Raw genomic sequence first — 24,633 nt, forward strand, 5'->3', positions numbered from 1 at the left:
TAAGTAGTAGGTAGATAAGTGGATCATCCCTTCAGACTTCAGTTTTTGATAAAATGATAGAAGGATTGTATTTGCTACGATGATTGCTCAGATTTGATTCGGCAGACAAAGTTTTTTAATTCGCACTGTCCAGCTAAACGTGGCCAAATTTTTAAAATTCATTTATTTTATAAACACAATTACACATACACATAGGTGGTGATTCGACTCGAAAAGAAGATTACAATGTTGGTAGAGGGTACTTATAATAAGGTGGATCTATGGTAGGCCCCGCTCTATGCACATTTATGAAGTATTCTTTTTTTTTCGTAACTAATGCATTTGAGTTTTGAGTTGTGGCTTTTCCATCATTATGTCCCATCACTAGGGCCAAGACGCGTCTAGTCCTCGACATCGTCAGCTTTATGAATACTTCAGGTTTCAGGTGGTTTCGTACACACCCGCCCAATAAAAAGATATAACAATACACAATCTAAAGCCTCACTTCCACTTTATTTCGAAACAATTTTCTTTGTGTTACAGTGCTGTCTATTTTCATTAGCTTTTAATCTGATATCGTTTTCTTTTTAATTTTATTTTCTGAAATGTGACACTATTCAAATGACTGTTCATTTGGGAAAGAAAACACTTCAATAATGAGTTTGTTTCTTTTTGTTCAACATAAATATATTTTTTTATTTCTATCTCATCTCCGCATATTCCCGGTTTTTCGTTCGGGGCTGTGACGCCACGTAGCCCGGAATTAGCGTAAAAAGATTCGGCTGTGATTTTACAACCGGCCGTCTGCTTGACGTCAACCCTCCTTGGGAATGCTATTGTTGCCTATCAGCTGCTTAGGATAAGTGACATGATATCAAGGGGAGGATATGTAATGGACCTATACTAGGGCGGGAGCACACGCCACTAATATGATATAAATACATATAATAGATAGGTATAAATGAGATGAATAAAATTTTGATGTACTCGTAAGTGTTGAAAATTGACGTTTCTAGTTGTAGAGAAGAGCTCTGTGTTCAAAGGGATAATTTATGAAAGGAAGGCTTTTTGAGCTTCTTTAAGTAATGATGGTGGGTATGCTTATATCTGTGTATGAGCCGTTGCGCTGGAAGCTTTCTCAATTATATCATATCATGTCAATAAAAAATTGAAATATCAATAAATGTTTTAGCACAAAATTTAAGGCTGAGTGATAGCGGGCAAATGCGCATTCGATCAACCAAACCCTGGTTGGGATGACCACAGCCTGTGGATTGCCATTGCTTGAATAGAGTGAGGATAGAAAGAACATTCGTTCGCTTGGTCTAAATCAGTAATATGAAGGTTAAAAGCCTCTGCTTAAAAATTTGAAGTTTCAGTTGTTGATATATGACCGGACGCGGACCTGTGTAAGGCTATTTGGGTATAATGCTGTTGTCTTTGTACTGACGACTTTTATCCTTTGATCGCCTCCTGAAAGTGTACGTAGTGATTCTATTATATAGCAGCACCAGCACCTATTCCATACCGTACCGTAACTTTATTAATTTTTCGTTTACTGTAAACATATGAGTAGAGTCATAAATATAATAGAGAGCTTAATCATAAAGGACAATAGTTGTACAATGTACGGCAACCGCGCGCAATGGCGAAATAAAAAGGCTGCTTTTTCAAAGCATTTTTCATATACAAAAGGATAATTTCGCTTCAGTTCCCGTTGTACCGTAGCCATTGTCCCGTGACTTAGTTTAAATAGCCTTTTTGTGCGGATTTCTAAAATGTCGTATTTTAATAAACCCGTATCCTAAATGTTCAATATCTGTAATTCCAAATACACTAACAACTTATGATTAGATTTCGGCTTCGCCTCTGTGGATATCCCACGGAAACAGTACTTTTCCCGGTATAAAAGGTAGCCTAAGAAGATCCGCGCCTCTATGTATGAAATAATAAGTTTTCATGAATATTATTTATTTCATTTAAAGCGTGAATAGATAACAAATAAAAAACTTTCTTTCGTTTTTTTAAATGTTTATTTGGATTCTATTTCTTTTCCCCCCTAAGGATCCAGTATAGCTTGAAAATAACAAGAAGATAACTCAAACTCAAATATTTTTATTGCAGTAACTGTATAGTACAAGATATAGATGGCACATACAATACAATAGTTTCAACAGTTTACACTTACAGGCATAAAACATTAATGTGTGAAACAGAACATTTTAATATTTATTGTATCGCGTTGATTGGAACAATTACAATCAGCCAAATGAAATTATGCCATTCGCAATATAATTACGTAGGTAAACTTTGCGCAGAACTTTTCTACTACCCTGAATTTTACGATTGATGTATCTCCAATGTTATAATGCTCATGGTTTTTATGTAATATTTGGTGTTTCCAACGTGTAGAATTTATTTTATAGGTACTTTATTTTATTTTTATTTTTCTGCCTACTACCGAAGTACAAGTGAGTTTATGCCATTACTTTATGTCATCGTTGTCGATTTTGGGTAATCTCGAATTCTCGATCCACTTCACACCTGCTATTCGCTCATAAAACTTTAAGTAAGTGAAAATCTGTATATTATTACATAAATTTAAACTTTCATTTAAAATACTGGGTTTAACTATGTTCCGTGTGTGAATGGGTGTACATCACCTAAACCTTCATCAAGAATCGCTTCGTCGATTCGTGAAACAACATTAAAATCCTGTGGTCCTATTTCAATTTATCGCTGACAGACAGACGTGTAAACGATGTCTTATATAAAACTTGTATTCCAACAAATAAATTTACACATGTCTGGATGTGGGTGGGGAATTTGTTAATAACGCAATATGTATTGGACAGATTTCAGTGAAATTCTGCACACAGATATGAATGGCCAGGAATATTACTAAGAATGGAATGGCAGGCTATGTGGCGCAACGAATGTATTCATACTAATATTATTAATGCGGCTCTATGTCTGTCTAACTGTTCCGCTTTCTAAACTGCTGGACTGATTTTGATGAAATTTGGTATGCATGTAGTTAAAGACCTTCATTAAAACATAGGCCAATTTTTTTTCAAAACAACACACAAATGACTATAAAGGGGGTTGAACGATTCTATGAAAATTATATCCGTTCCGCTTTCACAGAAAAAAAATACACAGGTGAAGCCGCTTCTAAAAGTTAGTATCCTATATTTTAAACTAGATCACTAGATCATACTCGTGCATTACAGATTATAAAATACCAGAACATTAGTCACGCTGTATCGCTAATTAAACTTTGACCAGCGTCGCAATGCGGCTTCTTTTTGACATTTATCATACAAGTGCTGCCTTAATAGGCTTTTTGGAACATTACCAGCTCCGGCTTGTTCTAGCTTGAACCGGCTTGCACTGCCGTACTCCCAGCGTAACCTGTTTATCTTTTTAGCTTCTCTTCCTGTTTTATGTATTCATATATTATTTGCAAAATGTTTTGCAAAAATTGTTTGCTTTTAAATTCAATTCAAATTTTTTAATACGATATATGTATAAGATTTATATTTGTTAATTGACGTCCTTGGAGAAAAGGCTGCGGTGAAGTTTGTTGCGCCGCTTCTTCTTCACCTGCGCTTTGGAAGCCGGCAGTAGACTTAGTTTAAGTAATTTTTGACGTCAATAAGTGATGTATATCATCCTAAATTGAATAAAGAATTTTGAATTTGAATTTGAATGTTTCATTAACACATATATTAATTAATTTTGACAACCTTTGGATGGACTTTGATTATACACAGTTAAAACAATCAAACATCGATTTGATTGATTGATCTTGGGCTTTGCGGCCGAAACTTTTGAATGAAGCCACCATGGACAATAATTCAAATATCTGTTTATCCAAATATTTCTTTTGTTACAAATTTTTATCCTCAGGCCATGTACTTACATAGAGACATATGTATATATGTATGTGAATGCCATATAGCCATGTTAACAATGCATTGAAAGTAGGCTTTTGGTTTTTCCTGGACTGGGGGCGGTCATGTTTTTGTATGAACATATTATTCAGGTCAGGACGTTCCGAATTCATAAATTGTCTTTTTTAGCGTTCCGAAGTAAACAAGGAACCTTTATAGTTTCGTCATGTTTGTCCGTCCATCTGTCACCAGGGAGACTGACAAAACATTTAGTCCCAAAAAGATTCAAATGTAGTAATTAAGAGGATATAACTGTCGATAAAAGGCTCGAAATATTGTTTTTGAAGTACCTCTCCTAAAGAGGAAACACTTTTGGGTTTCGGAGTGAATAAGGACATTTTCGTCATGTCTGTCTGTCCATCCGTCTGCCATCGGCTTAGCTCAGAGACTTTTTCTTTCGATTTTATCATCGTGTGGGAATCATTTGATAGGTGTTTAAAAATATTAGACCATTTTTTGATTTAGGTTTTCGTTTGCGCTCTTAAGACGACAAAACTTCGCGATAAGTTCCATTCACCTGGTAATCCGCAATAAGAGGATACTTGAAAAAAATCATGATAGTAGAAAATATAATGAATTTGATAGGAAAACTATCACTACTATATATGCTTTACACGTTAACAAGCAATAGACGATAATCTAAAAATATTTAAAGTTTAGGAACAAATTTCATTGTCTTGGTCCTAGTCATGATCGTTACTTATGCAAATCTGAAAGTAAATATTTATCTATTATTGTACATTCACATTTCACCCTTAGGGGGTGAATTCTAGAACATAGAACATAGCTTCAAAACATAGCTTTGCGCGTGGTCGCATTTGACCAGTTATTTCATTTATTGTGCAAGAAAAGCCGCCATTCTGTGTAAATAAAATAGATAAACTAAAACACATTTTGCATCAAAACAACACAAAGAAAGTAAGCAATATAAATAAAAATTGTTCTTTGGAGGAACGTGGAACTTTTTTCGCCTTTGGCCTCCTTCTAGCGAGTCGGGGAATTCCCTCCCAAGTTAATAAGTGCGCGGAGAATTTAATAAAAGCATTTTATTATTTTTGAGAATACTTGTTTGCTTTTTATGATATCAAAGAGCAGACGTTTGTAGACAGGAACATAAATAGAGCCTTCAGAATACATTTGTAGTTTTTTGTAAGTACTGATTTCTTGTTTATTTACTGTCATTATCATTACACATGTTTGTGATACGCACTTATAATGACAAGTACGAGGTTGATTTTATATTTCTGTGCTTTGTTTGTTATATAATTTATATTGATCTCTGATTGATGATGGAGTTTTAGCTGCTGATAATATTTTTTATGACTTGTTTAGAACCCACTAATTTGTGTTTCTTTCTCAGTTTATGTTTGTTATTAACCGTATGCATAATGAAGGTAAATCTCACAGGGAAACTTTTAAAAGCTTGCAAGCCCCGGCCCGACGAACGAAATCACAGCCTACTAAAGTATATTTCACCCTTTTGACGACACATTATGTACATTTGCAGCGCGTAACGACACGGGCTCGGTTCACAATTTCCATTAGGGTGTGCCGAAATGAAAACAGCCTAAATTTAAATGATGGCACTCGAATATAGACCTTAATTTGAAGGGTGTTAGTCTCATTATCGGAATTGGGGGCCCGTTCATTTGCGCTGGAAATTCACGACGATCGCGCCGCGCCCCGTGTAACACATATCGTATTAGCAAAGGACGGTATCTTACTGCAATTAGCTTCAGCTTTTTAGGAGCGTCGGTTCAGCGTTGTTAGAATATTTTTGTCGCCCCCGACCGAGCAGACCCATTTCAACTCGCGCCAATGGCTACTTACGGCGCGGGGTATTTAGGACCACGCAAATGAGTTTAAATAAAAATATTTTCGTCCATTTGTATCTTTATGAGAATGATGCTTCCCATGATTGAAATCTAAGTACAAAATACTTTAAATTGACTACAATGTGAAATTCAAAAGTATGTTTTCATGAGCCACGTACATCACAGGAATGGTAGAGTCGTACAGTACCGCCGACTTCACCTTTTATTCTTTTGACGAGAATAATTATGTAAAATAACTATCTCGAATTTCATTTCAATTTTTATCTCAAACTACGTCCCATCACTACTCACAACCGTGATTTACATACAGACATCTTAACAGATTAGTCCTGCCTAATTAATATGCGAAATAAATGAAAAGAATTTTGCAAAGCAAATTGTAATCGCTAACATGTTATTAAAACTTCTTGGGTTTTAATTAAGAAAAATGGCATTTTGAAGAATTGGATGAAACGTAGAGTAGCAAGCTTAAATTTAATCTCTTAGTAGAGCGCATCACATCAACGAAAAGTAAAAGCCTTGAATAAGAGAATGAAAACTGGGCAAATACTCACATGATAAGCGTTTAATCTCTTAAAGTGTTACTTTGTTTATTTATAGACTTCTGAAACAGTGAGGATCGAGGGTTGTCTGTATGTATTTAGCATCGAATATGAAAATATGAAAATAAAAGTAGTGTAAGTAATTATAATGTACTAGAGGCTTAAAACGTAATAAATTATACACCTGAACCTTTCTCAGGAATCACACCATCTATTGGTGGAAACCGCATGATTATCTATGCAGTAGTTTTTGAGTTTATCGCGAACAGACAGACAGACACGGTAGAGGACTTTGTTTTATAATATGTAAGGATTAGCTGCGCCCCGGGGCTTCGCTTTCGCTGCTGCTAGACGAAATTTTTAATTTGTAAATATTCATAAATCATATTTTAATTTTAATATTTATTTAATTACTTTTATTTAATTAATCTAAATTATATTTAATAAATATCTGCAGAACATACAATAGCTTGCCAAAGTAAATTAAAACTTACTAATTACGAAAATCCATGTTTCTACACTACATGTTAGTTTGTTTCGCACACCGCCAACACTGGTGCATGTGGCGTATCAAAAATTCAATTATAAAATTCGCACATATATCGTGGTGGTCACAAATTCTGAATGCCAACAATTTGGCCACGTAACCAGGGTGCATTACATTAATTTCGAGCTGAAAGCCCCGGCATTAATTTGCGTCTAGCTCCAGAGGGAAACCACAAAATACTAGTTCTGTTGCTATTCATAATAAAACCCGGTGGAAACCGCTAAGTGCTTCAACATCTGGGCACAACGAAATACTATTATGATGACAAAGGCCGGTAAAATAGTGAGCGGCGAGTCAGTAATGTTGCTTGTGTTGAGATTTCGCGCTCGGATGAACCTGCAATTGCGAGGAGGCGTGTAGTTCCCGCCCTATATTAAGACCACTTTATAATAGCTCGTGTATGTTGTAGGAGACGAGAGAGATACAAATTATAAATGCTAACAGGTGATATGCAACAGTGCAAACGCTACACTCTAGAGGAGTAAGGGGGCTGACGGCATGCAGACGCCCGGTCATCAAATTAGAATCAAATCTTAAAAATTGAAAATTTATTTTTCGCGAACTTCGGGTTTCGGGCGTTGAAGGCACGAGTGTAGGCGCGAAAATGACATAGAGAGATAAATACATAATTGTTGGTTTAATATAAATTTAGTGACTTGTAGAAACCAGACTTTTTAATTATTTAATCAGAGTGCATAGTGTGAATTTTCCATTCAAACTAGATCTCGTTTGCTTCTTCTCTCTCTCTTTCTCGGGCAATGATCAAATCGAAACGTGAGAGTCACTGGCCGGATATTTTTTAAAGAAAAAACAAGCTCCTCCTTCACTTGTGAATGATCTAGTCGGATTGTTACAGTAATCATAATACTATACTATTCGGTTTGTGTGTTGTGAATTCCAATTTAAACAAACAAGCCTAGTGTGGGAAAACGGAAAAAATATTGCATCATACGAATGTTTCAAACGACGCAAGAGTCATTACTGAGCCATTATTAGTGGATTTAGTGTTGGTAATTACTATTACATTGCAATGACATTTTTTTCTGAAAAGGTATTCAAAACACATTTTCTTTTGGCCGTTTTTATTTGTAGTAGATCTTTGTTAATAGGTTCTGAAGTAGCTACAGGGTTACTTAACTGAAAAAAAAATTAATGTATCTATTTTTGCCATGTCTTATGACATATTTCTACATCAAAACTATACTAAATCCTTTATTTTCATTCAATCGTTATGTTAGGTTAACAATCCCATGTTCACATTACTTATAAAAGATACACTTCATACATTTTTCGGGGAAAATTTAAATATATCTCTGAAATGGTATTAACACGTCTAGCAGAAGAGTAAGTTAATAGAAATTGGAAAGATTATTTTATACGTTACTATGAATACTTAAAATTTGTAATATACTTTTTTATTAACAAATTAACAATATTTTTTTACATGCAGAAAATAAAAGAGAACTTTCAAACAATAGAAAAATTTGTCTTTTGTTACTAAAAAACAACAGTAATACATAGTTAGATTTCTTAGTCTTAGGGTTTACATTTAGTCCAACGGTTTTCATTAAATTCGCTGAAGTTAATGTATTATTGTAAAGTTTAAAACTGTACTCGAGTAGAAAAGAAAGACATGTTTTGATTAATACTTTTCTCATTAATTTTTAATTTATTATATGAATATACTACCAACTTCCCAACTGCTCAAGGATTGTAAGTATAATGTCTAATCGATTAAATTTCTGCTATTAATCTCAAAATAAAAACGAACATAGGTACCTATATTAATTTTTAATGTAAACAAAATATAACAACCGGCGTAACTAATTTTAATTCCAAGTGAAGCTATATTTTATTCAAAGCGAGTTATCGATCGTGGCTATTCTAGTGTAATTATATACTTTCTAGTTCATTTTCATTCATTGATTTTTATGGTACCACTTTTTGATTACGGAGAAATAAACACTTTCTGAGTAAGGAAACTCGTTCAATATTAATACTTTCCGAGAAATTTAGAACATTACATGCATTTAAAGTTGTTTCTAAGAAAGTGGTTATACAGTTGCAACCTTAAAAGTTTAGGAAAACATATTGGATCAAAAGGTGATTGTAGACTATGTAATATTATCTAACTGGTAGTTACCTGCAGCTAAAAATATTTAATTTAATTTTATTAACGGATGAAGGTGAGAAATATAGCAATAGTGAACAAATAAACCAATGAGACCAACAAATAATAAATAAATTACTTATAAAAAGCTCTGTCTTCCCAAACACTGAACACTAATTGTTATCAATGAAACCGGACACAGAAAATAGAATCGTTATTCACAAAAGAAAGATATGAAATATCGTCAAGCAAGTTGGAAGTTTGAAAGAGTAGCAAATTTTTATTAACTGCTGTAAGGAGAAGACCTTCAGGCAGGCATTCTCATTAATCCAGTACATTAGTCGCAGGAAAGCTTCTAGCTTCCCTTTTCGCTTTGCAGAAAAAGTACGACCCGACGAAACGGGCCGTGTTAATTTAAGACTGAGTGCTGGCAAAAATGATTTATATCTAACTAGCGGGTCGTCACGGCTTCAATCGGGTAAAACATAATTCATTACATATCTAAGCCTACCTCAGGAATTATACTATCTATTGGTGAAAATCCGCGCAGTAGTTTTTGAAAATATCGCGAATACCCAACTGAGGATTTCGTTTTATGATATGCAAGGAAATCCGTGGAGTACTTTTTATGTTTGTCGCGAAGAGACAGACAGACTCATGGCAGAGGACTTTGTTTTATAATATTATGTAAGGATTTATAATTTTTTTGTGTCATATTTTATATAGTGTGATTTCTGAAATAAGGTTTAGGTGTAAAATTTATTATGGTTTTACCCGAACAAAGCCGGAACGGGCCTAAGAGAAGATTTAGAATGAAGAAAATATTATAAGAAAAGCAATCGTTTGTATTCATGTGCTTGTTTATCGTTTACATAGGTAATATGAAAAAATCTTTATTTTTCCTAAGTTACAAGATTACGCGGGACTTGCTCGATTTAACTAAGTAATATTAAGTGCTGAATTGGTTCAGAATGGCATATGTATTAAACGATTTAATAAGCGAAGTTTTTGCATATTGCTTTTTCATGGCGCGCCGTCGTAATTCTTTGCCCAAGATTCTGAAAGAGTATAATTTATTGCATTCGCTGTTACTCCGCTATGCATTTATGAATCGCCCTTACACTGTTACTTAAAGTAATTGGCAAACGCTAAGTATTCAGTGCAGATAGTTTCATGGATATTTATTTCTATTTATTTTTAATTTGTTAATGAGTCAATGCTTGGTACTGTATTTATGTTTTGCTGAAAATGAAACCAAGATTACATAAGGAAAAATCTTCTAAGGTTTGATGAAAAATAAGAAAATTTGTAGCTGTTAACTTTCTTGAAATCTCGACCGGTAAACTATAGCTACGAATTTAGCTTCTTCGTGTTTGGTAACTTCGGTTTTGGTAATTTATCAGTTTTAGTTCAAGACAAAAATTGTAGAGTTCCATTTTTATGCCAAATGTAAGAAATAATAGCAGTCTCATTGCGAAACTGCGTCAATATTTTTAGAGCTCAGTTGTAGAGGTTTATGAATGCCGTTCAGTTAAAGTGTTCTCTATAATGTCGGCAAGTGTGGCTCAAGTTATAGTGCGCGCCATAAAGTAGGGTCGAAAGTTGTCGGTCGGATCGATACAAGTTGCTTATCCACGGACGCACGGCCGGACACATCGCGTGCCACCTTTAATACAAAAATATCGATTTTTCCACAAAGCCGCGTCACCGCAATCAATATACCTTTCCGCCCCATGCCTAATTACGCCCGCCTACATCACTCAAACATCCGTAAAAAGCCCCGTAATCACTCCCGAGATGGAACCTCGATGATACCCATTCTGAAAAATAGCGCACACTGAATCATTCAAAGCGCACAGGAAAACGCTTCATTGTAAACGTTTTATTTAATTTTCCCTCCATTTACTTTTTTATAATTTCTGCCGGGCATAAAAAACGATCCGCCGCCGCAGGAAGCGCGCACACATGTCTGTCGGGCTCGTCGGGACGCACACAGGGATAGGAACACCTGTCTCGGGAATGAAAGGTGTGCTAGAGCGCGTGGACGGGAGATAGCTATATGTGGAAGTTGCGGGTGGGAAAAAGAGGAGGTTATGCGCGCGCTGAACGCTGGCACGCCCGCCGCGCGTCCCGCTCGCGCGCGATTCCACCCGCGCGATCGTCAGTCTATCGCGCGCAGAGGCAGCGTTTGTATGTGCCGCCCTTTGCTCCGACGCGACCGACGCAGTGCCCGTAACCGGTGTTCGGAAAATTGTGCATGTGCGTTTTCCGACGAGAGCAGTGTGTGTGCTTGTGAGATGTGCTATTGTTTTCTAGGTAACGGAGATCATTGTTGATAAAAGGCAGCCGGACGATCGTATTAGTCCATGCATTCGCTGGCGCTTATTTAATTTCACTTTTAGTATTATTTCCCATAGTATCATTGTCGGAAAATCTGTTAGTTTTGTGATATCTTCTTGATGATTGATATAAAAGTGTACCGCAACGTGTTTTATTAAAAGTTTTATTAAAGCGCGTTACTCAATTAGTAGTGCGATATGATTTTACGATCTGTTAATTGTTTGCGCCACAGCTAAAGATAAGCCTAACAAACGTTGCGTCGTCAGAATAGAGTATTCACATAATCTAACAACATACCTATATTTTACCAAAAATGTTGCCTAAAATTATCTTATTGTTGTATAAAACGTTATGCTTAACTTATTATTATTGAAAAAAAAGTGACGAAATCAGAATAGAAATTAAGTTTTAATCAAGTTGATAAAATGAAGAGGCGCCATGAAATATTATTAAATAAAATTTACATCTGAGTACCTATCGATATCCGATTTTCATGTACCTATGAAGTTATAAGAGTGAGAAAAGTTGTAATAAGAATCATGCACTACAAAAGTTGCAATGTAAAGAAAGATGAGAAAGAGACCAGGAACAGTTTTCAAAACGTGACAAATAGAGCCTCCTAGAAACTTCTATTTATCAATAAGAAAAGCGATACTGTTATCTGGAAATGTTAGCAATAATTTATTCATATCATTTCGAGATTATCAAAGAAAATCTTATGATCTCTGGATTTGGATATTATAATTTACGTTTCAAAGGAATCGTAATAATGATTCGACGCCATTTGTACATGAGTTACAAATTGGTCACAATTTCTGTGTAATGTAAAATTTGAAGAGAATTTGACCCAAATTTTTGTGACATTGTTTACTATGCAATATTACTTAATTATAGGTACACAAATTATGCATATAATTACATCCAATTGAATAATAAATTACACATTTATTTTCAAGAATATATTAATGATTATCACCAGTTGAAATTGTAATCTGAGATTTTATTTTCGAATAACTTACCTCACGTTTTCCACTGATTAGTGTATTAATTATTTAAATAGGAATAGGTTTTGAGCCAAGTTGTAGAAAACAAATGAGTTGTCTTTAAATACCAATAGTGTTTGAAGAGCTGATGTATATGGATGACTTTCTTCACGCTTGGTGGAGACGAACGCGTGAGACAGACAGATCACTGACTGATTTTCGTGGTACGGACGAATTATCACAAAGATTATAGAATCGACGTAAGCAGACACTTTGAGCACAAAGTTATGGCATAAATTATGATAATCGAAGGAAAACAATTTTTGAACAATTATGTAAAAATTATAAGAAACATGGATATAATTTGATTAAGTATCAAGTGTGATGTAACCTTTTAATTAGCCCTATCTAATTCACCCCAATTACCAATATGACCTCCAGAATGGCCATAGAAATGAACACATGGTGGTCGAGCCCTGAGGTTAATCAAATTACTCAAAGGAATGTAAAGACAGTCGTACCGAGGTGTTCCTATGAACAAATTATATTGAGTAAAAAATACTGCTTTAGGCAGTGAGAATACCGTGATTATAAATTACATTATTAATAGACAGAAAGACAGGCACGAATGGTAACGTACTAGTGGTAATTACACAGCTGATATAATGAAGATACTTAGCTCAAGGAATAAATAGAAGTTGCATATTGCAGAAACGAATCTAATAAACTATAAATCTAATAAATAGAAACTGAGAAAAATGAACTTATCTTAACCACCACGTTGTTATCGGGTCAACATTGCAATTGTAGACAATGGCATTGCCTTTTTTCAATCAAAACGTAAACGTTTTATTTTTCTCGGTTGTCATTGTTGCAAAGAGCGTGTCTTAAGCATAATTATAGCTCTAATTCCTTCCTACTTGGTTTGTTGAGCTCGCGGCTATTGCATTTACGATAACGGTCTAACCTTAATTGCGTTTTGGAATTATATGACCACTTACATAGTACTAGCCTTTAATTCTTCAATGTTTACCTACTGTTTATAGGTTTATTGCGTTCTTTAGAAGGTCTTAACGGCTAAATATAATCAGACATGTTTGTCATTTGAGTTTCTTTACGGGGATTTTTTTGCATGCGTTCTACATCCATTACTATTTAGCCTTTTTTGCTGTCGATCTGGTGCTAGTACATGGTTGGAGTAATTACCGAGGCTAGTCAAAATAGTTGCTAGTGTACCAAGGTCTGTCCGCCATTGTGCCGGTTTTGTTGCGTCACGACGTTATGAGACCACTAGTTGAGAGACTAATAGTAGCTTGTTAAATTAATTGCAGCAGATGGAGTACTCGGATTTACAATCCGAGTACATAAATCATGACTTGACCTTCAGGTGAATACTTTATACCTATGGTATTCAAGTTATGTACTTGAGATTGAAACTAACTCACCGAAATATTTTTGCTTTGCATTGTAAATATAGGAAATGGTCTATCTCTTTAACTTAAAAAAATAATTTTATCTGGAAGCTACCTAATGAATGAATGTTGATGTACTTATTCTGATTATAAATACATATGTAAAATTAGGTAATAATGTGAACAAGAATGAAATGGTATATATTGCCGACAAGCAATATGTTTCGTGAGTCCTAGAAAACGATTGGATAGCATTGATTTACAATAAAAAATATTGCTATGTCATGCAGCGTTAGCTTTTTCATAACAGAGCACTTACAATAACGTCGACATAAGCAATGTTACTTCATTTAAATTGAACATTCGTGGTCGATCGTGGTAAGAAAATATCTTTTTCACGTGTATTCTGTAAAGAGTAAAGTAATGACTGAGAAAGTGGAGCGGTTGTACCGAAATCTGGTTTGCAAAGTGTAAATATTTACTGCAATAAAATCTATTTGCGTGATTAATTAAATAAGACGCGACGAGTTCAGCCAGAAATCAGGATTAATATAACGCATGTTCGTTTGCAGTAATGAAGTAGATTTTGATAAATAAAATACTGTAATTATTTTCTACGATTAGGCAATACGTCACTGGTCGTGTTGTGTTGTTACAATTATTTTTTACAATAAAGAATATCAGTAAAAAAAAACAAAAAAGAAGATGATTCACAATGAGTGAAATTTACATAATTAAAAAAAATAATTAAATTCTTCTACTTCTACAAAGAAGATTCATTCAACAATTTTAAATATTTTTAGATTCTCTCTTGTTTTAAAGATTTTTTGAGAGAATTAGCTCATTTTCTTCATTTTTCTGAAGTAAACAGCAAAATCAAGATGACAGATGTTGGTACGCCAGCTGATGTCACGTGAAAATTTAGCTCTAAAAGCAGGTGGTCTGTGGGTGTTCTCATCCTAAGTGGGTAAATAGGTACAATTTAGGCCAGCGCTTGGCCGGTCTGATTCAACACTTCGTTGTGGCAATTAGAATCAATTTGCAGAGCTCACTATGAATGTAGGACCAAGCCTAACAAACGCTCATTTCTCTCCAAATTAGCCCGAATTTGCGCTTTTTGCAGTTCCGCAGTACTAATTGGCCGAGTAATTTACTTTTCCGTTCTTCATCGACAGATACGAAAATTTAAAATTTTGTTAAGTAGGTATATTTTGCTTGATTTAAAGAAACTGATTTTGGAAACTGGATTTACCAGTACAGTATAACTCAGTATAGACTTTGTGATTGAAATTATAGTCGAATAGAAATAAAAAAAACTAAAGTTTATAATTTAACCAATAATTATGATAATTTATTGTTACATTTACAAAAGTCATAATAATCTAAATAATTTGGAATACCGAATTATTTATACAAATAAAAATTTGTTATTTTATTAAAAGGACCGCATCAACTGTGTTGGTATTCCAGTCGAAATTTCATTACTCGAATGGCTCCATTGGTCGTCGAGCTACGTAGTTAATTGAATGGGTATGTTTTGTTCGCCACATTCATGCAATAGCACCGACCGATCGACACAACCCTTTTTGACACGGTATTAATTAAAACGGTGGCAATAACAGTATTAAAAATGTTATAGAGTGAAAACAATATTCAAAATTAATACTTAATGAATAGTTGAAACAACTGACACATACAGGATGTTGGATGTTTGAAGTTGATCTAGCATTGACACACCACACACTTCTCGATATTATAAATTTGTTGTGATACCAAATCTATATTAAGTAGCATGAAATATCTTGAAGATGCAAAATAATAGACTTTGTTATTAATAGAGAAGTATGTAATTTATTCGAATAATGTAGTACGTTATCGTTCTGCTTAAATTTAAGATTGTATGTAGTCTAATGATAACTCAAATTAGGGTAGTGTTTTACACAAAATTCCGACGTCTCTAGTCTCGAGATAGCAGAAGCCACTAAACTATTTCTTTGAGCCCGGCCTCATAGTTCTTAAATTAAATTAAAACAATTTAGTGGGTTTCTAACAAGTTGGTATACAGCCCGTGAGCATTCAACCCTTCTGGACGTTTATTGATCTTTCGATTGTTAACTAACTTGTAGATGCGAGTATTTTCGTTTGAAACTTGTTAATGATTATTTTTCTTGTGGTGAATATGTTGAAGGTAATTAGTTAAATGAATAAATGGTTTTTAAAGACCTTTAACCAGACAGGAGTCAAATTTGATTTGAAAATTGACTGTGTACATTCATACACGGCTCGATCAGTTTTAATTATAAAAGAAAATTGTTTTCATCTATATTTTAATTATTTGGTTTAATGATGGAATAGTCCAGTATCAGACAGCCCGTTCATTAAGTGTTAGTGAAGAGTCTTAATAAAATTATCTAATCTGTCTTTGACGATTGTTTATAAATAAATAAATAAATATATTAGGACAAATCACACAGATTGAGCTAGCCCCAAAGTAAGTTTGAGGCTTGTGTTATGGAATACTAACTCAACGATACTATATTTTATAACAAATACACATATAAATAAACATCCAAGACCCGGGGCAATCTGAAAAAGATAATTTTCCATCTAGACCCGACCGGGGTTCGAACCCGGGACCTCTCGGTTCAGAGGCAAGCACTTTACCACTGCGCCACCGAGGTCGTCATTTCTGAATCATTTATGATCGATATTAATAATCTATGCTTTTATATTTTGCTCTCATGGTCAATTTGAAGAATTGAAGTAATAATGTTAAGCACCTATCAATGTTATTATTCTATTCTCTCCCACGATCGATATCAGTTTTTCTTGAGTTGCATATTTGTAAAAATAGGTACTACATGCGTAAGACATCTACTGACATGCGTAAGATACGCATACATCAATTTTCTGCAGAGAGTACACTTTCACGATTTATCTTTGTAGTACATCTCACGTAGTACGTGTAAGACGAGTAAAATAATTTTTAGTTCCGCTATACCTACTGCCGCTTATCACTTGAATTTGTTCAATATGTTAATACATTTCTGGTAATAAGTAATAGGATTAATAAATAGGTATGTCAAATATTAAATTACCTTCAATATTTGTTTTAAGATTGGCACAAAGACCTTTGTTAATGTCATAATAAGTTACATTACAATTATAATAAATATCATTATTTTCAAGTACAAAATAAATATCTATATTTAAAGCTACAACTACAAATATGTCAACCTAATAACGTAGATATCTGGCGCTTGGCAAGCTGTGTTATATCAGAAGCGCCTGCAGTCTCTCACTCTATGATTCCCGATGTGATACGAACTAGAATGTTAATGATAACGCCGACCAGACGCTAATCTAATAAACAATACTTGGCATCGTCTATGGTTTACGGTAATCACGTTATTTGCAAAATTTCCATGGCTTCAGCACTTCGCTTTGAAGAAGCGTTGGTGGGCGCTAACACGAAGACGAATATTATTTTTGTGTGAGATTATATTTGTTTCAAAAGTTCAGTTGAAAAGATTCTAGTTATTGTTTGTACTACTGGATTGATTGTATTTACTAAGAATAGAAAAAATCTTTGGTACTTAAAAGAATTTAACAAATTACCTCGGTCGGTAGTTTTATTTTATTATAATCTGTAGTTTTACGTTTAGAAGTAAGTTGTGTCAAAAAGAGAAATTTGGAATACTTCGGACGAAGACGAAAAAAAACCTCTGACTGAAGAATATAAGCGATTGCTTTCGTTTGAGTACCCGGACGGTCCATCGTGCAGCGCTTCAAAGGATAGCCATCATGACGATTATCTCTCTTTTTCGGAATGGTATATAATGGTATATAGAGAAACATCTCTTTAAGAAGAAGTTGTTCGTTTAACCCTATTTACATTTACTGATATAGCGTGAAAGTTTAAAATAGGATTGTATCCGACTATAGAACAGTTTATCCTAATAAGCTATGCCATCAAGTTACTGTTGCTGACTTGAATACTTTGATTAAAATGATGAGTAAATTGACTAAAATAAAAGTAAGTAATCAAAAGTTTCTTTCACAAAATGAGATTCTAATCTGACCATCTTTCAATAGAATTACAAATTACATCAATATTTCCATCGATTTACAGAGAGTTGTATAAGTATACCCTCTGTAAGCCCCGTCGAAGTCCGACATCTCCCGGGGACTTAGTAGTTATAACAAATGGAAACTGTAAGAGTTGGCCGGCTTATTTACGAGCAACGCCGCGGCATAAATATACTGCGGGATTAAAGTATTCAGCGGGGTAGGAAATATCGCACGACTGTACTTTTCTGTGTTCTGTCTTCCCCTTAAGTAGAAAAGTTTAGGTTTGTCCACGACCATGTATCGCCTTCCTGTCTCCTATATCACTTCGACGCTTTATTTGTTGCAATTGATTTAATGGTGCTCGGTCAACTCAACCGCGATGTCAATGATACTATTCTTTTCGATGAATGATTTATGTCGAAAGATTTTTTAACTTACCGCGATGTTTCTAGAGATTCAATACCTACATAAGTTTATACAATGAAGGTAACTTATATTTATTACGAACTACGTATTTTACGGCTTTCTACAAATCTAATTGGCTACAGTTGCAAAATTGTTATGTTGTATAAAAATCTGTGTCATGATGTTTTATAGCCGTTGCAATTGCAATAATCGTGTCTGGCTTCTTTATGAAATCAAGTTTATCATTACGTTTTAATTTTTGTGTAGTGATATAACTTTCAAAAAATGTTATTCTTTTCTTCTCACTAGACGAGGTTTCAATTATATTGAATCTAAAACCATATCTTGTTATAAAGTGTGTTAAGTCAAATAAAAAAAACTGATTTGTACAGAAATACTAAGGAAAGAGAGTACCAGCTTGAGATTTCTAGTGGAAAGTTCTAGTATCCTGTAATTATTCTGGACATTTCTGGCCGGCATTCAAACAGGAAACATCTATGCAAGTGTTTGCGATAATTCCTTGAAATGATTAATCTTGCCATACACGATGTAATGCTTTCAATTTATGATTTTCCTATAATACATAACATCATAAAATCTTACTCTCAATGACATGATGTAATCTTTAAAATATGGATTACATTTAGAAGAAAGATAACTTTTATTCTAGAAATCCACTTGTGGAAAGTTGCGATGCGATACATTACGACCTATATAAGTTAGTTTAGCCTTTACATTCTGAACAACAATTCAATAAACCACTTGGTTTATTGAATTGTTGTTCAGAATATAAAGGACACTTTTAATAAAGAATTGCCACCCTTTACAATAATGTACAGAAAACATAATAAATGTCTGAGTTTTCTTTATATTGACTATTTTTAAAGAATTTTGTAAGCTGAAAACTTAAGAGTAGATATAACAAAGTACGTGAATACGCTACAAACAATACTTATTATTCCCCAAATTCAGGTTGTTTTTCAGTCAAAACAAGTCCAGGTACATATGTACTCCACATATTGGCATTTCAAATGTCTCCTCTTAACATGGAAAACAAAAGATATACTCACATAGCGGTACAATACAATAAAGAGTATCTATTTTTCTTGCGTATTTTTACGGTTTCGTCGTGGTCTACGGTGCCCGGCTTATACACACCTGAATATTTTTCGTCTTTGGAAGTGCTGGCTTTATTTAAATACTCTGGGCAGTCCTCTTGACTTTATAATAGGTTGTTAGTGTGCTGTCTCGACATGGCAGCTCGGAATATCATGATATAAATATTAGTCCTAGTACAGTGGTCTGAAACAATTTTTAGCGGGTACCTTTGATTCGTTTAAAATTATTGTTTCTAATTTCACTTCGTCAAACCTTATTTTTCTACACTTTTATAATTTAGCCTTATAATTGTTAGCTACAATTTTAGAATCTCTATTGTAATACATCCTAAAATCGTTTGGAATTTATTTCTTTAGACACAACAGTAACCTAGTTTAGTTTAGTTAGTTAGAGACAACATTCTCATATCACATGTAAATATGTAATAATAATTTTGAAATGTACTACAACACGTTAAAAACTCAAGTCGGACAGCAAGGAGGGGTCAGGGGGCGGTAGCCCCTCGCAATAAAAAAACATATATATAACAAACCTAGCTGTGTCCGTTAGGTTAGGTTAGTATCGTGAACACACTAAGCGGAGCGAGCGAAGCGAGCGGAGCTTCAAACAACAAAAGTTAACATGGTGTTTGGATATGTGTTTAAAAAGTTAGGTTAAGTTGGGAAGAGTCTATACTTCTGCATGATGGTAGGTAAATAAAAATTAGGCGTTATACTTTTGTACTTAATTGTTTATTGAGAAACATAATTAAACCATTATGAATATTAGAAGTAATAAATTATTTGGACTATTGACTAATTTGGGAAGTAAATGAATGACGGTAAAATGTTAGGGGAATCAAAAATAGGCTATACTGAATTAAGAATAATAAAAATGTACGAAAAAATTTTAAGCAAAAAGTTTGTGTTCCAACCTAAATTATGTAATACAAAAAATTAGGGGAACCAATAGAGACCCATTTTTAACTTGTTAGGTTGTGTGGAAATTTAGTTAAGGGTGCGTTGCACCGTTAAATTTGACGTTGACTTAACAGGGGTTGAAGTCAACGTCAAATGGAAGGTTTAGACAAAATGGCATACATTGCGATTTTCTGCGCACGGTACAATTAACGTCAAAGTTGACGGTGCAACCCACTCTTAGTTGGGAGTGGCACCTAATTACTTATTTCATTATCTTGGAATAAATTCAAGAGGTTCTTCAGAAAACATAACTATTTCCCAGAGATGTTATAATACTGACGCGGTAGAATGCATACTTTTCAAAAATTGAAGATTCAATTGTTCAGAAGTAGTGATATTATGTTCTGCGAGATACTCGAGTTTTTGTCCGTGAGTTAGTCACGGAGTTAGCAAAAACTGCTCACCTTGAAGCTAATGTTCTCGCACGTGATTCCGATTGTTACATGCAGTACTGAATCCGGCTCTGGAAGTAATCACTTTTTTTTATCACTACGAAAATAACATTTTATCACGTACTTATTAGCTCATTAGTGAATAAGCCAAAGGAATAAGGCAGGTACATTATGATTAAGTATATATATCTTGAAACCTGTCAAGACAGTTACACATTTCACCATAAGTACCTACCTACTTCATGCTAAGCTTCACAGAGAATTCAGAATTTCAGAGAATTCAGAGAAATCTTTTCTAAGAGATGGTCTGGTGAATCCTTCATTCAGATGGGAAAAATTTAATTTCGTAAAATTTAAACTGTTACTGGACTCGGATCATTGAATTCGAATGGTATTTCTTATCTATAGAGAAACAAGAACGGCTATTTCCTATAGGTCTGCAAAAGAAAATTATGTGTCTCAAAGAGTTTTGCACACTAAAAAGTTTTAACCCCGTTGCTTATTTATATGACCCTTTTCCTGAATCGTATTCCATGTTTCACGTTAATCCGTGGTTTATATATTCGTGTAACCATTTCCGAGATAAAGAGACGAGATAGACGATCCGGTTTCGGCTGCCGCACACAATAAGCCATCGTCAAACAACGCATAGTACTCATCAGCAAACTTAACAAAAGCGGTCTAGATTATAAATCTTTATACATTTTGCCTGTATGAGCTCGATTTTTATCCGGAGATATATGCCATCATATGTATATTGCTAGGTTTTGGTATATTTGCAATATGTTTTGCTTAGCAGTCTTTATGGAGCGGAAAAATTTCAAGTCTATTTTGATGACTTTTTAATTCGGTTTTTTCTCATACTCTATATCTATTAAAATAAGGTTTTTACTAAAATGTAATTTTTGATAAAAGCTTTTATTATCGTCAGAGAGATCATATTCTATTTAACACGTGACAAGAAAGTTATGTCATGCATATCATAATCATACATTATCTACCAAACTAAATGCGTATACAATATTTTTGTTCAATGTATTAGAAATTAAAAATATTAATTGAAGATTCTACCCGAACATAGTGATCTTCATACATACATATAAAACAGAAGGCAGTACAGAGTGCAATATAGTGCATTTTGAACCAATAAGATCATACATTGTGCTATAATTATCAACGAAGTAAATGGGTCATATTGGTGATTTAACGGACTGACACTGTCACCGTCTAGTCTTTAATTTAGATAATTTTGGTTGTTTATTGCCCTGACTAACAGTTTTGAACGACTTTGCGACGCCCACGTGTATGCAACCGGCACTCTTTGACATTTAAAAATAACATTTTTCATGTAAACACGTTGGATATCCTACATCTAAAAGATTACTCATATGTCAATTAATAAGTTCAATTTGATCTGAAGGTCTTGGAGACCAATTTAATGTAAGACATGGCCATGACCAATTGTATTATTTTAAGAACTATTTCTGGTTTACTCATGTGAGCGATGGTATTTTATAAAGATAGGTACTTTTGTGATAACGAAAAATTAACAGATTAAAAAAACTATTACTACATTGAATATAAGTTTAAATGTGAATTTAGAATGATTGTACAGTTAACCGCACATTAACCTGCCCAAAACTATTATTAACACCGCATGGTCCATACAGGATAACTTGATATGTAGTCGAATGTACTTGATTTAAGTTAGCCATGACCTGGCAAAAATAGGAATGCCAATTGATTGAAATCGAATACGATCTCCGGCTCCCTTATTAATTTATTAGGTGTACATAAGTATTTAGTTTTCGATATCAAATTCTTGCTATCGCAAAGTGTAACGAGGTGTTTTCTTTCATTTCAGGAGTGGTTTACAAGCAAAGAATCAATTCTCAAGATTGATAGTAGGTGCTCAACCCCTGGAGCATCAATAAACATTCGCGTTAACAATTATTAAAACGTCGCAAGTCAATTACTAAGCGTACCGTAACGAGGGTAGTGTCGCGTTGTTGATACGTCGATATCGAATCCGCGTCGCGTCGCGCGCGGTCTCTCGCCTGTCGCTGCCACAGTCGGTGCTCGCCAGAGTCACGTGACTCGGCTAGCCCGCCCCGCCACAGCCGTGGATAACCTCGGCCAGAGTCCCCTTCCGGTGAAGAGGCTGCACGAAGCGCTTCAGAGTGCGCAAGTGAAGCGCCAGCGGCTCTCCCCCCCGTACCCCGCTCCCCCCGCTCCTCTCCATCCCATCCACCAATTAGCCGTGCATCAACACATTAAAGTACAGCAAAGCATAGTGCAACAGAGTATCGTGCAGCAGCACCAATTGAATCTGGCCCATCAGTCTCTGCAAAACCTGCAGGCGCAGCAGAATCTGCAGGCCCAACAGAGCCTTCAGGCAGCGCAGAATCTCCAGGCGGCTCAGAGCCTGCAAGCGCAGGGTCTGCAGCAGGCACAGAGTCCTGCGGCTACGGGCGGCGCAGGGGTGCAGCAGGCGGCAGGAGCGACACAAGGCGCGCTGGTGCCGCCGCAGCAACCTTCGCCGCGGGCCGCCTCTCCACAACATAAGAACATGGAGCTGGCACTCTGTCAAAGCATGGATTCGGTCAACACCGCCACCACAGAGGAAGAGGTCAGTTGATTTTATTTATATACCTGTAATGATAGATTTTTAAGAATATATTAAATATGGATATGGAATTAATGAGTTATCTATTGTAGGTACTCGTTTAATCGTAATTTGAGCTTTCTAGCTCATGTTTCCAATAGGACCAAATGTACCGTTTCAGCGATTTGTCATGCTACAAATTGTAAAGTAATGCCAGAGAGGCGCGGCTTCATAGCCGTTACAAGAGGGAAAACGTTCGGATATACAATAAGCATTCGCTAACACAATAAAAGGAAATTTTCCTCGCGACGACGACAGCTGTGTAACGAAAGATTGTATTGCTTCCCTTAGCACATTACATTTTAGATTCTATTCTTAGGTAGCGAAGGTCGTGTATTGAAATATTTATCGATATGTCAAAGTCAAGCTCCCAGGGGCATGCGGCGCCATGTCACATCCGGGAAGAATTGTTGTTCGATATTTTATGAAAATTTGAAACATTTCGCATTCCAATTCTATTACCAGTTTATTTAATATAGTGAGTGAGTCAGAAATGGAAGGTACTTTATAATGAAACTCTGAAAGTAATAAATAGTTTAGATGGGCGAATTAGAATTACAGAAAACACAATTTAGGAATATAGTGTCAATATAGGTAGTGCCTGTATTAAATGATTTATTTTTTATATTATCCTAACTAATATCCCAATCTTAACTAATATTATAAATGCGAAAGTAAGTTTGTTTGTTTGTTACCTCTTCACGCTTTATCTACTTAACCAATCTTCTAGAAATTTTGCATACTATATGTATTTAAAGTATGGTGAAGGACATAGGGTACCTTTCATCTCGGAAAAAAAACTGTTCCTGTGAGAAATTAACGCGGGAGAAGCCGTGGGCAACAGCTAGTAATACATATAAATGAAAATTTCCATGGACGACGTCAAATCATATCAATGATTAAAGTTATCATCCCATAATAAGGAAATAAATAGGTAGGCGCTTGATTACTGTAAAACAAAACTATATAATTTGACTGCCATTTGATAGATTTGAAAAAAGAAGATATAAATACAGTTACAACGCAAAACAATGTTCCAAAAACATAACAAATTAAATAGTCACATCCCTAAAGAAAAAGCGATAAAACGAGCAAACTAGTGGGGCGAGAAGTGGGCAGCGTTGTGTCAGCCAACCACCAAGTGATGTCGAGACAAATAGTGTAGTTTCAGCTCAGCGTTTCAGCCGCTGGAAGTGTGGACAGCTTTATAAATTGGGAGTTTTCTTTGTACTAAGAAGGGAATCATGTACGTAGTGATATGATTACTATTAACTAAACACCTACTCTCTGTCAGCCGCGCGAAATGAAAATTATTCTC

General features: G+C 34.9%; 1 protein-coding gene across 1 annotated transcript in view; it reads left to right on the forward strand.

Moving 5' to 3' along the window:
- The first annotated feature begins 23,082 nt into the window (after positions 1–23,082).
- cpo (couch potato) overlaps positions 23,083–24,633 on the forward strand; it is a 154,927-nt gene continuing 153,376 nt past the window's right edge. Inside the window, exon 1 of the mRNA XM_053748369.1 lies at positions 23,083–23,279. Coding sequence (XP_053604344.1) covers positions 23,220–23,279 — 60 coding nt within the window. The 5' untranslated portion in view covers positions 23,083–23,219. The remainder of the gene's footprint in view (positions 23,280–24,633) is intronic.

The sequence above is a fragment of the Plodia interpunctella genome, chromosome 8 (genome assembly GCF_027563975.2).
Source record: "Plodia interpunctella isolate USDA-ARS_2022_Savannah chromosome 8, ilPloInte3.2, whole genome shotgun sequence".
Taxonomy (NCBI): Eukaryota; Metazoa; Arthropoda; class Insecta; order Lepidoptera; family Pyralidae; genus Plodia; species Plodia interpunctella.